This window comes from Austrofundulus limnaeus, unplaced genomic scaffold (assembly GCF_001266775.1).
Source record: "Austrofundulus limnaeus strain Quisiro unplaced genomic scaffold, Austrofundulus_limnaeus-1.0 Scaffold82, whole genome shotgun sequence".
Classification (NCBI taxonomy): Eukaryota; Metazoa; Chordata; class Actinopteri; order Cyprinodontiformes; family Rivulidae; genus Austrofundulus; species Austrofundulus limnaeus.
The window spans coordinates 1,495,618-1,512,662 of NW_013952484.1; the positions used below are offsets into that span (position 1 = coordinate 1,495,618).

At 38.3% G+C, this 17,045-nt stretch overlaps 1 protein-coding gene across 1 annotated transcript in view; it reads right to left on the reverse strand.

Moving 5' to 3' along the window:
• The window catches only part of utrn (utrophin), a gene marked incomplete in the record, with an annotated part of 237,438 nt that overhangs the window by 4,898 nt on the left and 215,495 nt on the right, over positions 1–17,045 (reverse strand). Inside the window, 4 exon segments of the mRNA XM_014011589.1 lie at positions 2,241–2,324; positions 2,605–2,680; positions 5,363–5,600; positions 7,075–7,236. Of these exon segments, the coding sequence (XP_013867043.1) occupies positions 2,241–2,324; positions 2,605–2,680; positions 5,363–5,600; positions 7,075–7,236 (560 nt within the window).

Consider the following 17,045-nt stretch of genomic DNA (forward strand, 5'->3'; position numbering starts at 1 on the left):
CCACTGCACTTTGGTTCCCAAAGTTGGGCTTGGGACCCAATTATGGGTCATGAAGCACCTTGGATAATCTCCAGAAATCAATTTAAAGGGTAATAAAATAATTGCTGATGTAACATTTTCCTTATAATTATTACAAAAACACAAAATAAGTATGAATAAGTATTTATATTTGTGTATAAGCTGTTTAGGTTGTCAAAAAGCCTGTGTTTTTATGGTTATTAAAGAAGTTTGTGTACTCAGAGCAGTAATATTTSGGGTCACAAGTTTTTGCCATGAATATTTTGTGGGTCAGAAGATAAAAAGTTTGGGAACCACTGGTCTAGAGGATCATCACAATAAAAGCAGGGGTTGCAAACCCACTCTGGGTCATGAAACACTGATTGGGTTCTTAACACTAGGGTTGGGCAATATTGGCAAAAAATAAAATAAAATAATTAAAATAAAAAATCACTAATTGTGGTATTTAGTCAATAACGATTAATGTGAAGATTAATTCCGTGGAGTTCCTGGACTCTAGTGGGAAATCACTCCATAAAAATCTGTTCCAATTTGTGTCAAAAGTGCAGCCTTAAAGCTTTAGAAATGTTTTTAAATCACGTTGATTGGCTGAGTCAAACTGGAGTTATGATAAATAATTGACAGCGCTTAAAAAAATGTTTGTCATATCTGAAGCGCGTTGCATCGCGAGGCACTGAAAGACGGACAGATTCATGGAAAAACCACCTTAATCCACCCTCTAGACTCATCCCTATCCTGCCGAATTAACATAAAATTCCTAAAYTCCTTTCTGACTGACGCCTGAAATTATTTGATAAGTATTAATAACTTGACAGGATGAAGAAAATAAAAAGACGCGAAAATTGAATGAAGTTCGACAGACACACAGCAGGGGCAGGACTGAGTTCGATTTAATGACAGATTTAGCGACACGTTTGGATTTTATAGTTCTGGTGTGTCAAGTGCTAAGTTTTGTCACTTTTGACTTATGAGTAGCAACTCCAYATCCTCTACTGTTATAAATATATTCATAAATAACTAAAAAAAAAACGWGTCTATAAAATTGTTGATGAGGTTCAGTTTTAAAGGAMTTATTTATGTTTGTAAACTTTAACCAGCAATAATCAGGATCACACACAGAGCCAGTGCATAGGCAGTGTAGGCAAACACTAAGGGTGCCGTCCATCTACAGGGCGCCAGAAATGAGGGACAAGAAATCTATTTTATAATTTTTTATCCAGTTATAKTCGATTTAGTCTGTAGAATAATCACTGATTGATCGAGTTTATGAAGGTTATTAGTTCTGAGTTTCTCAGCTGCTTTGTTCCTACGTGAGGTGTATTATGGTGATAAAAGTATCATATAATGCAGTCAAGACTGACTACTGGTGCTCAGTGTGTAAACAGGAAACAATATAAGAATAACAGAAGTTTAATTTATGATCTCAGATCAAGTTCAGGTTAAAGTCTGGTTTTCAGTGTTCTGCCTTCATAAAATACAGATTTTATGTTGTGTTCTTAATCCCAAAAATGTAGGAAAATGCTCTTAAAATKGATGGAAAATGCATAGTTTTAGTGTATAGTGTTGGATAAAAAAAATTCCAAGGGAGTATAGCACGGGACACCCCTAGAACTGCTTCACTCCACAGCTGCTTGTTAACATGAAAGGTGTTCCTTCATGCTGTCAGCAAATGTTGGTAGGTATGAGGTAGATTTCTGGTATTCTGTTTCAAATTAATTGTATTAATTATTTTAATTGGACAACCTGGTTTATAAAAATAAATAAATAATCTCAAAGACAAAACTATTTCATTCGGTATGTGAATGTTTGTAAATCGGCAGTGAGATTTACAGAAACTCACAAGAGGCGCCACCTGAAATCGTGCCTTGGGCCGACCCTGACATTAGCGTGAGCTCAGTGTGCTCACTGCAAACAATTAATAATGACAGACCTCCTCACGTTTATTTAGAGGGTCGAAAGCCAAACTATTTGGGAACCGCTCATGTAAAATAAATTTTAAACAAAAAAGTGTGAAGGTTTTTGTCGTTTTAGCACTTTAGTTCTGAGGATACACTAACTCTGTTCAACTGAGATCGAAAACTCTCACTTAGTTTTTAAAAAATTGAAAAATAAAATTGGGGGGTGAGCAGCGAAACTAATAGATGCAACATTTTTCTCTGTGGTGAAACAAACATGCTGAGGCCGGGAGGACACGGTGGCGGGAGGAGGACCAGGAAACTTACGACTGCATGCAGGGAAGGAGTTGTTAATCTGCTCCATTACATCTGCCAGGTCAGAGCTGCTGTTGTGAGGGTCCAGCAGCTCATCTGAACACACACACACACACACACACACACACACACACACACACACACACACACACACACACACACACACACACACACACACACACACACACACACACAGATTTACAGATACCGGACACACTCCATCACACTTCCACAAAGAGCAACAAGTTTCTGGTCGGGGCGTGCTGTGATTGGACCTTCCGTGTAAAAAGCTGTTAAATGTGGCCGATTTAATCTTGAGGATAGACGCCGAGCGTGTGTGTGTGTGTGTGCGTCTCCTAGACTTTGAGTGTCCCACCTGAGCTTTCATTAAGCGGTCCTCGATCTTGTACCGTGGGAGAAGACGCTCCGTTCAGCCTGGAGTCCACCTCCGGCTGAGATAAAAGACAAACACAACCTCCGTCAACGTAATGTGATTATTCTGCTTGGCAAATTCTGCACAACTTTAAATTTGATGATTCACAGCAGGACATGAAAAGAAGAGAACGCACGGGGAAGGAACAACGAGGTGGTTCTCATTTGTACAAAAACAACTGCACAACAAATCCCTGCCAACGTCTCCGACTAAGAATAAAAAGCTGCACTGTGAATCAYACTGAAGCCCCTCAGAGGATATTTGTCTGAGTGCAACAGTAAAAGAAACTCCAAGACTCTAATATGAAAGATTGAAATGAAAATTATGAAACGCTGCCAAAAGATTTGGCAACTGTTATTGCGCTCGCATTGAAAGAAACAATATAAAAGTTTAATAGCGCTCCTTTAATGCTATTTGCTCAAAGCTTTAGAGGAAAACACAAAGGTTGAAGCTGAGACAGCAGATGAACTGCGATAATCAGACAGACGGGTTTGAGTCTCAGAGGGGTTTCGGCAAAAAACTTTACCGCTTCGAGAAACTTTTTTTTCGTACCATTTTGATTCAAAGTACTTCACAAACAAAACGTTTAGTTCCACTTTGATGTTCACAAAGTGCACTTTCACAACAACACTTCAAACGGGAGCAGCTCACAAAAAAAGATGATAATTTGTCATTATTAAGCTACAGATTAATTAAACACTTAATTCAAGCTAAACTGGCATAATAAAGTTTATTGTCTAACACAGGTAAGTACATGTTTCTAGTTTGGTATCATTTATGACAGGCCTTCACATTGCCTTGAGCTTTTTTAGCAGAAAGAAACAAAAACATTTCTCCTCTAATAACCGTTGTTTCCGTGTCCTGCTGCTCGCAGAGCATTAAAAGCATTGGAGGCATCCCAAAGGCAACAACTGTTATCTCTCTGCACATCTCAGGATAGCTGAGGTCAGGGCTTTGGTTGGCCTTGGAGAAAGTAAATTTAATGCGCTTCATCAACCTGGCTGACTTTTCTTTTTTTTTCAGGCTGGTGTTTGTCAGCAGCTCACTGCAGCTGAAGGGAAGACACGCTGACATATTGTTACGTCTCTGAGGACTCAGACGTCAAACACCACGAGTTGTTASAGAGGTGTTGTGCACAAAAGTAGGTGCGCATGCATTTTTCTCTCTCGCAGACGCTTGAATGATTCCCAGTAAAAACTGTCCAGTAAAGAACCAGAGTTCTGTCTTCACTGACTGCAGGTTTACTCGTGGTTCTTAGAGTTTCTAACAAACTTCCAGTTTTCTGTCCTTGAGGTTGACATTCTGTCTATGTTTAAGGCTTAAAATGCTATTTTTTGATAAATCCTCTAGCTTGTGTTGGTTTCCTGAACCATCCTTTAGCTACTCTGCTGTAGGCTGACACTGCTGACCACATTTCCTGGCTCTGCTGCTGTCTTTACGYTCTCCACTCCATGTCTGTCCAGGTTATTGTCACTATTTATGTWCCCTACACTTCTTAAAAGAAGCCACATCTGAACCGATCCTTCTGTTATTTTCTTGTTTTTTTTTTTCTGTGTACCATTACATATCTCTCCTATTATGTATTTATTTTAGAAGTTTGAAAATGTTTTAAAGTGATCCACGATTAGTTGTAACATTAGACTTTATTAAATAAACATATATTTTAACTGTAAAATAAAGATGGTAAAAATACTGTAGGMTGTTCAGTTTTTATCATTTTTAAACTAAAAGTTTAAAAATATTTTAGACGGACAGAGCCATTTTATTTACACACAAAGCATTCTGGGTAAATGATGACATAGATAGGTCATTGTTGCGAGGCTGCTAGCGAGCTATATCCACCCTGAAGGTTAATCTTGGACAATATCTGATGATCGACTCTTTTAAATGAAACCAGAGAGCGTTGACAGAGAGGAGAAGGTAGAAATGACTCAGCCTGGAACTGAAAATATAGATGGAGGACAACAGAGCTGCTTCATGGAAGAAGAACCTCAGCTTAGCCTGTTAGCTTTAGCGTTAGCCCCAACGCTATCACCATAGCTCAGTGCTACACATTCTCCTCTCATCACTGAGGTCCTCCATCCACATGACAGAGAGGGGAACGCAAAAATGACTCAGTCTGCAGCTGAAAATATGGATGGAGGACCTCAGTTTAGCTTGTTTGTCGCGCTAGCACTGAGCTAATACATATAAGGCAATATAGGGTCGGTGCTAGTGCAAAGGCTAACAGGTTCTTCTTCCATGAAGCAGCTCTGTTGTCCTCCATCCATATTTTCAGTTCCAGGCTGAGTCATTTCTACCTTCTCCTCTCTGTCAACGCTCTCTGGTTTCATTTAAAAGAGTCGATCATCAGATATTGTCCAAGATTAACCTTCAGGGTGGATATAGCTCGCTAGCAGCCTCGCACCRAGGACCTATCCACATCATCATTTACCCAGAATGCTTTGCGTGTAAATAAAATGGCTCCGTCTGTGTTAAAATATATTTTTAAAAATTTACAAAATTAAAAAGCCTACAGTTTATTTTACAGTTAAAATATATGTTTATCAAATAAAGTCTAATGTTACAACTAAACAGGGATCTCTTTAAAATGTACAAAATGTGAACGTATTGTACTTTAAGTGGAGTTACATGACACAGTTTGACTTATTTTGGTTGTATTGTGCTTATATGAAAGATTAGGTAAATGAAGTTCTTTAACCTGGTGCAGAAGCTGTCGAAGGCGGTGGAGCTGAGACTCCAGCTGCTTGTTGTGTTCCTCCAGGATGTGCATGCGGGCCTCCAGTCGGCCTTTGTGTTGCCGCAGCAGCTTGGCTTCAGCTAGCAGATCGGCCTCGTTGGGGTGAGCGGAGGGGCTCTCCGACTCCCACGGGCTTCCAGCAGGGACTCCTCGTTGGCCATGCTGCTCCTTCAGTTGCTCATACTCCCTCTGCAGCGTCCTGGAAGAGTCAGGGTTAAAGTGAAAAATCAAACAAACAAAAAAAAAATGCAGCATATGGAAAATCATGGAACGCTCTATTCACCACCAGATCACATAATGAGCGAGAATCTTCATTTCCAGCTTTCTTCCCCATTGTTGATTATTACAAATATCTATTATAAGTGTAATTATCTATGAAAACGTTCTCCAACGACATTCAACAGCCTCATCCTGAACACTTACGGTTCGCTTCCTTCTCATGTTTACCTCTGCTTTCTGCTCTCTCAGTTAATTCCTATTGATGTGGGTAGACAAACACAAAGGGCCCTCCCGTCCAAATCTCCTGCCGTCCTCCCTCCTCAGCCTCTCCATCTCAGTGCAGAAGCATAAGCCGCAGTGCTTTGCTTAAGTTGGCATTTATGAGCCTGGCATAAAGCTCTCTCAGTCCTCCCAGCTCCCCCAGAGAGTCGGTGTATGCGTGGAATCAGTGTTAAATCACAGAGCAACTGGCTCTGCAAAAAGCATCTACACAACAATAGACTTTGCAGTCCTTCTTTCTTTGTGTTTTTTTTTATATATATGCTGGAATGGAGTGGCAATTGAGATACTGGCGTTACAGAAAGTGTGTATTTGAAACTTTAAGTGTACGCACTTAAAGGGAACTCACTAGTTGTAATATTAGACATTATTTGATAAATATTTACTTCAACTATATAACAAAGACTGTAAAAATACTGTAGGATGTTTAGTTTTTTTTAATTTTCAAAAATATATTGTCACACGGGTGGCGACATTTTCTTAACTCCGCAAAGCAATACGAGGCAAACGAAGACAATTATTTGGTGCTCCGGTGGGAGCGAGCACTTTGAAAGTTAACCTTGGACAATATCTGATGTTCAGCTCTTTTAAATGAAACTTTGACACAGAGGAGGACGTAGAAAAGACTCAGCCTGAAACTTAAAACGATGGAGGACAACAGAGCTGCTTCATGGAAGGAGAACCTCAGTTTAGCCTGTTAGCTTTCACATTAGCGCCCAAGCCAATACATATATGGTGATACATAATTAGCTATATAAACTAACGCCACATATTTGTTAGTAATTAATAAATATATATACATTTGGTGTTAATTCCTCTGCTAACATTGTTAGCCTGGGCGCTAATGCTTGCAGCTACTACACCTAATAAACGTCATCATTTACCCAGTATGCTATGCAGAGTAAAAAAATGGCGCAATGTGACAATATATTTTTTTAAATTTACAAAACCTAAAGCCTACAGTATTTTTACAGCCTTTTACAGTTACAAATAATATCTAATGTTACAACAAGTCAGGCTTCCTTTTAAATTAAGTGAAAATTTTAATAAAATGCACAAGATGAAGATCTTCGAAATAATACTTGGTCAACATATCACATGAGCCGTGACGATCCATCTTCAAAAAGTGAACCAAACGCACGCAGAACCTTCCACATTTCCAAAGCAGTTTATACCTCTGCTCCTCCTCGAGACGAGCAATGATCCGCTCCAGCTCGCCCCGCTCCTCCCTCTCCACGGCCTGMAGGATCTGAGCAGGACTCTGGGGCTGGCTGCACGGCGAGCTCTCCCCTCCCAGCGTCTGGCAGTACTGAATAATCAGGGCGTGCTCGTCATCCCTGTCCAAAACAATAAAATAAAAATAAAAAAAAACTGCAGAAAGATGTGATGAGTGAGGACTCCCAACATCTTGTCCATGTCAKTTAGTCTGGTCACTTTCTGATGAGTTAGTGAGCAACGGTTAAATAATCCACTTAAGTGATTTACAGCGGRAAAAAATGCTCTTTCTGAAACATCTGAGCACCAATGTTTCCGCCTGGTACCACTCAAAATAATATTTTCTCAGACAGCACTGAGATTGTACTCTTAACAATCACTATGTTTGAGTCAGATCACACAAAAAAACTTGTCTCAAATTATTAGTCTTTTATGAGAAYCACATGAAAATGCAATCCTCTCCTTTTTTTAATTCCAGTTTAAATTCTCTCACTGTTCCTGTCTATTTAAACCATTTAAACTTTTTTTTGAATAAATCAATATTGTTATAAAGCACTTGGTGAACACAGCTGYCAGCTTGGCAATATTTAGCTAATTTCCAAAACTCATTCAGCTTTTCTCCCTTTTCTGTTCAGAAACGCTCAGATCAATAAACTGAGCAACTTAAAAGGAAAAAAAATCACTTCATTTAGAAGTGACCTGGATTTCTCAAATAAATAAATAAAAATGAATGAATCAATGAATGAATGAAAATTCGAGTATTTTTCCCCCTCCTGTAAGCACACTTTTCTATGGAGCCCGTGAGGGGACATGGGGGATTTTTTTTCTTTTTGCGTTCCCACGCAAAAGTATTGCGTTCCCTCGCAAAAGTCAATAAACACTGCTGTGCCTGCTGGTTTATTAATAACTCGCATGTTTACCATTAGCGAGTTAGCCTACTGCTTTAATTCAGCTTCAGAATGAATATATCACACAACCACGYATGGAAGTATGTCATATGTYGATATTTTAACACCGTACAGCCACGCAACATCAATGTCAATTTCATGAACTTGTGGCGACACATCCTGTTTTGGTAACCGGATATTTCAAAATAAAAGTCTKATTTAATTCAGTTCATATAAAAATCTAACTTTTGCGTGGGAACGCAAAACAATATTGTGAGGGAATGCAAAAGAATTGCGAGGGAACCCAAAGGTATTGCATGGGAATGCAAAATACAAAAAAATCCCCCATGTCCCCTCACAAGCTCCGTATTTTTCTTACAATACCCAGTGTGTGGGTGAATATATGAATTTGGTCTGGGAAACATTACGACACTTAAAACACAATTTATCTCAGCATCGGCTTAAAAATAGGCAACTTGGGTCTTAGTTTTAGTTGTGATTTTTAAAACGAATTTATCATCTGACAGTAACACACAGATGTGTAAATTATAGCAGTGTTTTCATTTCAGCTTTATTAAAAACATTATTTGGGAGCACAGAGAATATGAGACAAACTTTAAAAAAATCCATATTATTATTACATTTAGATTTTACAGTGGCAAACTGTGACAAACTGTGGCCTTCAGCTTGGATAAAACATGCAGTCATTAAATGAAGAACTGTCTTAATCGTCTCTGTTAAAAGGTTTCCCATTTAGGCCTGAGTGTCCATAAACAAGTGTAGTGTCCAAGAGTGGGGGGCCTCTTTTCAGGAATGCACAGATGTGATGTCTCAGTTTCCAGCGTCAGAGCTCGGCACATATTACCATATTAGGAAGAAGGTATACCGTGACAAAATTTATGGTACATCTGTTGGACTACACTATAAAGAGCCTTGTATGCCCCTGCTCTTTGCCTTCGTTCTCCATCTTTCTTACTTGGTGAATCATTTGGCATTAAAGGCCATAATTTGGKTTTTGGCTGTAATCTCCTGGACTGCAAAATAAAGATTCTTGCTGTTCAACCAGCCTGTTTCAGAGTTCTCTCTTCATTGAGCAACAGCAGTTCCACTTGAACCAGAAGACGTGGTTTTTTTCACCTCACAAGCAAAGTAAACAGCAAATAGGTGAAGCTGATTTGCTGTTTGGGATCTTTAACTATGGCTCGACTGCTACACCGTACACTACGTATTCCCGCGTGGGACAAATGTCAGTCTGTGTGCTTTTTGCTTACAGAAATAGGAACTGGGAGATGTTGGGAGCAGGGCAGAGACAGAGGTTGGCTGAGAGATGAAAAGATGTGGAAGGAAAGAYGGAGAAACGGCTGCTGACACGCGGCTGTAAGAGTGTTCATCTGGACGTCTTTTCATGTGTCACCGAAGTGATAAAGGGAAGAGTTGGCGAGTCTTCGTAAATCCCAGCTGTCAGCTTCGTTCTGAAGCACGTCTTTCCTCCCAGATTAATCCTTGACAACCACACTTAAAGGAAAATAAGATGGCTGACTCTAAATGATATATTCATCGTTAAAATGAACTTTTCTTAAAGGAAACTTTGACAGGATGAAGTTAAGTTTTGTTGAAATAGTTTAGTAGCTCCATATAKTTTATTGGTACTTAGACTTCCTGCGTTCTTAATTTTTTTAAAAGAACACATTTTTTGCTGCAACCTGTTCAATAATAAATCTAAAGACACACTTCAGTATAAAACAGCTTTTTATTTACCGTTTGAACTGCTGCAATCATGTTTCAAATTAGCAGCTACAAAACTGTATTCCAACATTAAACAAACATGGAAACAGATGAAAAAGGATTACAAACTACTTTAATCAGAGAAGTGCCAAAAGAGACACTAGAGTGGCTGGTTTGTGATTTATCACTACCAGCCACCAACCACAAAACAACAAGATCATTTCATCTAAACAGTGGAATCATTCCAGTATTCACTTCGGGTTTTTTTAAGAAATAGATGTGATAAACTGTTTTGTTGTTGCCACAAGACTGCTTGTTTTTCTTGTTTAATAGATTTTTCTTCTAGCCRTTTTACTATTATTGTTTTCCTGTGTTTGATAAATTAACTATGTAAGGTTGCTGATTACCAAAAACAACAGAGAGGAGGCTCTTAAATGTACAAACGTAAAAAGTTTTAGTTGACTCTAATGTTCGGGGAGATATTCTGGCTCGGTTGTAGGAAATAAACGAGTAAATTATTTAAACTAACAGTTTTTACATGTGACATGCTTGAATTTATATGTATTAGGAACATAGTCAAAAACGCAATTTAATAAAACAAAAGTAATTATTATACTTTAAAACCAAGGACTGAAGTGAACAAAAAGGAGATTTTTGACTCTTTTTTAAGTCAGAAGTCTTCCCTTATAAACTCAGGAAAAAACAACTATTTATCACTAACTTGTCAAACGGTCAGTGCTATTTGCTTAATATACTGATATTGACGGTAATGGCGGCACGACGGCTCAGTGGTTAGCACGGACGCCCCACAGCAAGAAGGTCCTGGGTTCAGTCCCCATGTCGGACCTGGCGTCTCTGAAGTTTGCATATTCTCCTCGTGCTTGCTTGGGTTTTCTCCTGGTACTCCGGATTCCCCCACAACACAAAACATGTACAACAGGTTGTCTTCAGGCCCAGGCCTCCCTTGAAAAAGAGATCTGAGATCTCAACAGGACTTGCCTGGTTAAATAATGGTACATAAATAAGAAAATACTTCTTTTACAAAATGAAAATATATACATTTTTAACAAATTTTGGCTTCTTTAACCAGTCGTTTCTTGCTATTTAGTATTTTCTTAACTTTTTGGACATCTGTTGTCATTTGAAAGTATCTTGCCTTCATATTTTGTAAAACACAAAATTTTTGAAACTCTCCATTAGAATGACAAAGGAGAAACCAGAGATAGAAAGAGAAATGTGACCCAGCCACTGCTGCAACAAGAAGAAATCCAAACACATACAGACACATACACACACACATTTTTTATTCTGAGATCTGCTCTGACAGGACAAACAATGATGATGAAAAAAGGCTCCTGGAGAGAAACCTGAGAATTGGTGCATGTGTTGTTTGCTGGGGTTCGGGACAGAGGGTCCTGTAAACACTGAGTAACCAATTAGACGGGTTCCTGGCAACTCGGGGGGCTGGCAGGGGAATCCAGATGACAGCAAGAAGTGGGATCATTACAAGTGAAAATGGGAAGGGTAGGGGGTGGAGACGCCTGAAAATCTTCACCTCAGAGATACTGAGTGGAAAAAAAAAATCTGGAGACAGAACAATACTGAGAAAAATGATGCTGGAAGAAAGTATCGGGGTGACAAATGAATTACCGTATTTATTCGTGTTTAATACGATCTCATGTATAATACGACCCCCACTTTCTGAGCTTAAAAAGCATAAAAAAATTTAATCCTCAAACTGCCTCCAATTTCACACAGACTTCAAGATTTTTCAGCCTTTGTGGTCTTTATACATATCCGTAAAATGATCATTGGACTGTTCATTTTATTTTAACAACATATGTACTAAAAGGTATTTTGACAACAAATATATATCAGCTGTAGCAGCATCATATGAATTCTGGTATTTCACACATAGTCCACCAGGAGGCGCCAACACAAAAGTCAGAGACTTCACGTGAGATTTGGGCCATCTTGTGGGGGAAAAGCAGATTACTTCCTACTCGCGAGCGCCCCCTCTGGTGGGGAAACTTTTTTCAGAGATACAAACCCTTTCAGAACACCGGTAGACGGCAGCCATTACAGACGAACATGTTTGTTGTTGTTCGAGGAGCGGCCCGGTCACACGCTAATGTCATTAGTTCTTTATCATTACTAAGGCTCAGGACTGCTTTCCCCCCCTTTTTTCACATCATGTCGCCTGCCTGGATCTGTTATTATTTCGCTCTGAAGCACAGAGGAGTGTCAGAGGTGAGCTCGCTTCAGCTGCTTTTTACGACGTGGTTTCATTTCCGGACTCAGGCATTTTGTGAATGAAGCCGATATTTTAGTAAAAATATATAGGTAAAAATATTTATTCGTGTATAATACTACCCCCCAACTTTATGGATGATTTTATGGATTAAATTTTACGTATTATACTTGAATAAATACGGTAAATGTAAATAATGGTGAGGCTTTAGGATCGCTTGGTGAGGGTGCGTGCCTGAGCGAACCCAATAATAGTTTCCAGCTCTCAATCCCAGCTATCACAAAGCACACAGCTCCTGTTACACCAAACACCACTGATTTATCAACTAAAGCTCAAAAGAACTAAAAAATAAACAAAGAATAAAAAATAAACACAGGAAAATAGTAATAAAAATATGGGAGAAACTTGGAAGATGATGAAAACAGGATCAAAGCACAACACTGCTCTTGTTCAGGAATTTCAGACATAAGTGAAGAAGGCTGAGCATTTAAATTTACATTGTGTTTAAAATGAAGGTTGCCATTACCCAAAGGTAAAACCTGATTTCACTACAATCAGAAGGGTTGAAAGGCGGAACAAAAAAAGGAGAGGGAGATGAGAGGATGGGATGATGGTAGTTTCTAAAATAAAAGGGGTTGGAGAAATGAAATGTAAAGAGACAAGGACAAAGGGAAAGATAAGAAAGAAGAAACAGGGGTAAAGACTGTTACACGAGCGATAACTGAGGCACTAATGACAACACCGCGCTTTAGCTGGAGGTCAGACAAAATACTCATTTGCTAATTAAAGATTCTCTTTCAGATAAAAGCAGGGAAAATAAAACAAAAATAAAATGAAAACCACAAAAGTACCGAGGCCATGAGGGTCCACATACATGCTCATAAATTACTAATATTACTGCATGAACTGAAGTGAGTCGAGATCAGTGTTGGCAGCATTTTAACAATCGGAAAATATGAACCAAAAGTCAAACATGCATGTAATTGAGATTGCAGCCATCTGTGTAAAACAATACTCATTTCCATAAATTTAGAAAGTACTGCTGCCTTCAAGCGTAGGATTAATTTCTGTGAACATGTGATCTGATACAAACAGGTGATTGTAGAGAGAGCAAAATGTAAAGATTTAAACTCTAATTCATAAGACTGAAATGAATTTTAAAAGATGGGAATCYGAGTGGGCTGAGTGTGTGCAATCCTCCTTTTATAACAGTAAACTAACCATTAAAGGCTTTAAGTTGCTCAGGAGTTACTCTGTGGTCCTTAATGGCACTGAAGACCCCTGCAGATCCTGAGTAAATCCTTTCCATTGGAGACATTTTGACTTCTTAAAGCATAAAAAGTGCAGATTTAACGAGTGAATGTTATGTCTCTCTTTTTAATGCTCTAGTAAATCTTAATAATGAAGCAGCGTAAACAACAGCAGGACCTTTTCCAGGGTTCAGTGCAGCCATCATTACTGCGTTTATGAACTTCCTGCAGGTCAGAGTGTCTCATGTGAACCAGATTGGTTTTTTTCTTCAACTTTCATCAAGTTTAAACTCTAATAATTAGAACTTTTCACTGTCTGACAGGCATCGACTCTTTCTCAACCGTCCTGGGATTTGTTTTGTTTTTGTGGGTGTTACTATTAGAGTTGCACGATGTATCGTTTGAKAATCGTGGAAGCAGATGCTGGCAGCTGTGCATTTGTGTAAAATTGAAAATAAAAAATAAATAAATAAAAAAAATTTCATTTTGTTGCAAAACTTCTGGGAAAATAGTGGTAGAGTGATGTGCTGAGTGATTAATAATCAACAGAGAAATGGCAGTTCGGATGTCGCTGTCACTCAGAACAGCAGCAGGAGGAGTCACAGAATAGCTTTCCCCTTTATTATGTCAAACAAATCAAAATAGGTCCAACTACGTCTTTTTAGGGTTTTAAGTTTCAAAATACCTCGACTCTTACCGTGGTCGTATCCAAGCTGCTGCATGACTTTAGCAAGAAACGTCTGTGTTGATAAAGTTTGGAGTCGTTTTGTCGTCTGCAGCGAGGAGCTTGCGGGTCTCAAAATAAATAAATAAATGAATAAATAAATAAATCCTGAAAGTTCAAAATCCGAAAGGAGTCAAGCCATTTGTTTGACTTAAGAAACCAGAGTAACGCGTCTGCTTCACCAATTTTTATATACCGTATTTTGATACAGCGGTATGACAAAATACCTTCATACGGCCCAAGCCTACTGTGTACAAAACAAAAATATGACCATCATCCACCTGTGTTCCTCATTACCTGAACACCTGGCCGACTCTAATTCAACCTTCAAAATGAAAACTAACAATCCAGGCTCACTATTTTTGCCTCTCATAAATCCTGTATGTAATACTAAATAATTTAACAAAGTGTTAAAGGCACAGTTTGTAGGATTTTGTCAAGTCTTTTAGCCAAAATTGAGATAATCACTAACGACAATAATAAAAAAACATGTCTAATCATTGCAGACAAAGACCTTGTTTTATTATTTTTACCTTTATAAAAAGCTGTTTATATCTCCATGGTCGCGGGTCGCCACTACAGGCAGCCGCCATCTTGCACCACCATCTTGTCTACGAAGGCTCATGAAGGACAAACTGCGGTGGTGGCGTCAAAAACGGTTTTAGTTGTAATACTATAAATGTAATATTTGTTGTCTGTCATTGTAGCTGGGATAATTTGACTTATTAAAGCTCATAATCTTACCACTTGAAACATCACTAGCCCTGAAGCTGCTGGTAGACATCGCGGTTGGAATTATCAAAGGTTTTTGACACCTGAGAGACACCGTAGCAACTCCTTTGTGTTTGGAAGCGGGGGGGTGGGGGTGGGGGGAGGACCAGGGAGGATGATTCAACCACTCAACCACTAGATGTCGCTGAAAACAACAAATCCTACACACTGTGCCTTTAAGTCTTATTTTTTGAAACTTTTGTACTCATAATTTATTAGCACATATCTAACCTAACTGTTTTCTAAACAAACAAAAACCATCTGCAGGTAATTATAAATCCAACAGCACCAATTTCTGTTTTAAAAGACAAGAATTAATTRGCTTTAATTTGAGGTCAATTTTTAATGTTAACTCAGGCTCTGCTAGAAGATTCCCCTAAATTTAATAGCTTCGCATTCAGAGCTCGTTATTATTTCACAACACTGCAGTAACTAAAGCTGGATTTCTTGCTAAGGAAATGTATCTTAAACTAATAATAAGCTGAACAACAGAAGCCATTTGCTCCTTTAAGCTGTGTTTCTATAAGGTTAATAAAGAAAGAGACTTTTTTTCTTCAAGATGAARACTAGAAAAATCACAGAAATTATTCATCTGCAAACAGGTGTATATTTTAAGTGCTTTTGTTTATCTGCTGTAGAATCTTTTAGCCTTCGAACAATCATCTTCAGCTCGTTAGTGCTCTGCAGATGTTTGCATTCAGTGCCGGTGTTGTATATAATTTGTTTTTTTTAAAGCAGCCAACAGCAATGTCTTCATCAGTTGAAACAGGCACAGACCTGAGCACAAAGAGGAGACAGGTAATGTGTCTGCACCATGTCAGTAAAGTTTCAGGAGAAAAATAAATCCACCGTCGTCTCCGTTGTTGCCTAAACATCAAACTGTCTCCTTTTCTGTCCCCAAAGTAATTCACAGGACAACAATGAGAACGGACAGTTTTTTCTTTAGATGAACATTTTCCTTCGACAAGATATCCACGTGATGCATCGGCAAAGGATGCAATCTACGACACAATAAGCCAAATCTCTAAAAAAATGTTTTTACTGCAGAATCCTAAATGTCTRTCAGGAGTTGTGCTGGAAACATAACTTTTTAAAGAATTCCCTTTGAAGAAATCCCAAAACTAAATAAACAGCCCTCCAGGTGCACACGGTTCAGCAAAACAAACTTGTATATTTTCAAGTGCTATGATGAATAAAACGTTTTTTTTTTTTTTTTCAAAAAGAAAATGCAACATGAAAGAAGCTTTTTGGTGCATTTATGAGCCCAAAACCATTTGATACATGTCCAAATGCATCATACAAACCTTTGATTCAGGAAATCTTGGCAATCTATACGCGTGTTAACAGAAACTAAAATGAATGTCCTCCAAAGATAATTACTGTGTTCTTTATTTTAAGGTGTGTGAGTCTGCCTGAAGACACATAATTGTGTGTGTGTGAGCTGTGAGGGCATTGAAACCTCAAAAACTAATTTCTTGATTAGGATTTCAGTTTAAAAACACGTCCTTCAACTGGAATTGTCTGCAGTAGACACACACACACACACACACACACACACACAGGATAATTTTGGAAGTGTTATTTTTTCTGAAAAGTGATTAATGTCCTCATCTGACGGATTTGTTTGCRGGGTGTATAATGCTTTATAGAAATCTCTAAAAACAGTTTACTTTTTCTTGACTGTATTGTTTTCTTGACGTATATCTCACATATCATCAATTCTTTCTTTCACTTTTTTCCATTACATTGTAACTTTTCTTTCCTTTCCTTCTTTTTTCTTTTCTTTTCTTTTGTCTTCTTTCTTGTCTATCTAAAAAAAAATCACTGATGATTAAGAAGCTAAGATACTAATATTCAGATATTTAGTACTGCTTTCTACTGAAGTGGTAAAAAAAACAGAAGAAAAAAATAAAAAAGACACACACAAACACACACGTTTGTTCTTCTGTCCTCATGGGGGACTTTGCATTGACTTCCATTCATTCATTGGTCATTTCTGCAGCCTAACCCTGACCACTGACCCCAAGACTGACGTCAATTCAGACTGTAGTCCTGAATCAAACCTCTGACCCTCATCAGGGTATGTGTACTGGGAAAATGGTCAAAATCGTCCACACCAGGTAGAAAAGCATGTCCACACACACACTTTCAAACTGATAACATATTGCTGAAGCAGGGTTCCTACAGCTTAAAGCAAGTTAAATCTAAGACTTTATAATGCTTTTTAATGCCACTTGAAAGGAAATTTAAGACCAACTTCACACTAAAAACAAATGTGACAAAAAAAAAACATATATATACACACATTTTTTTTACCCAAATG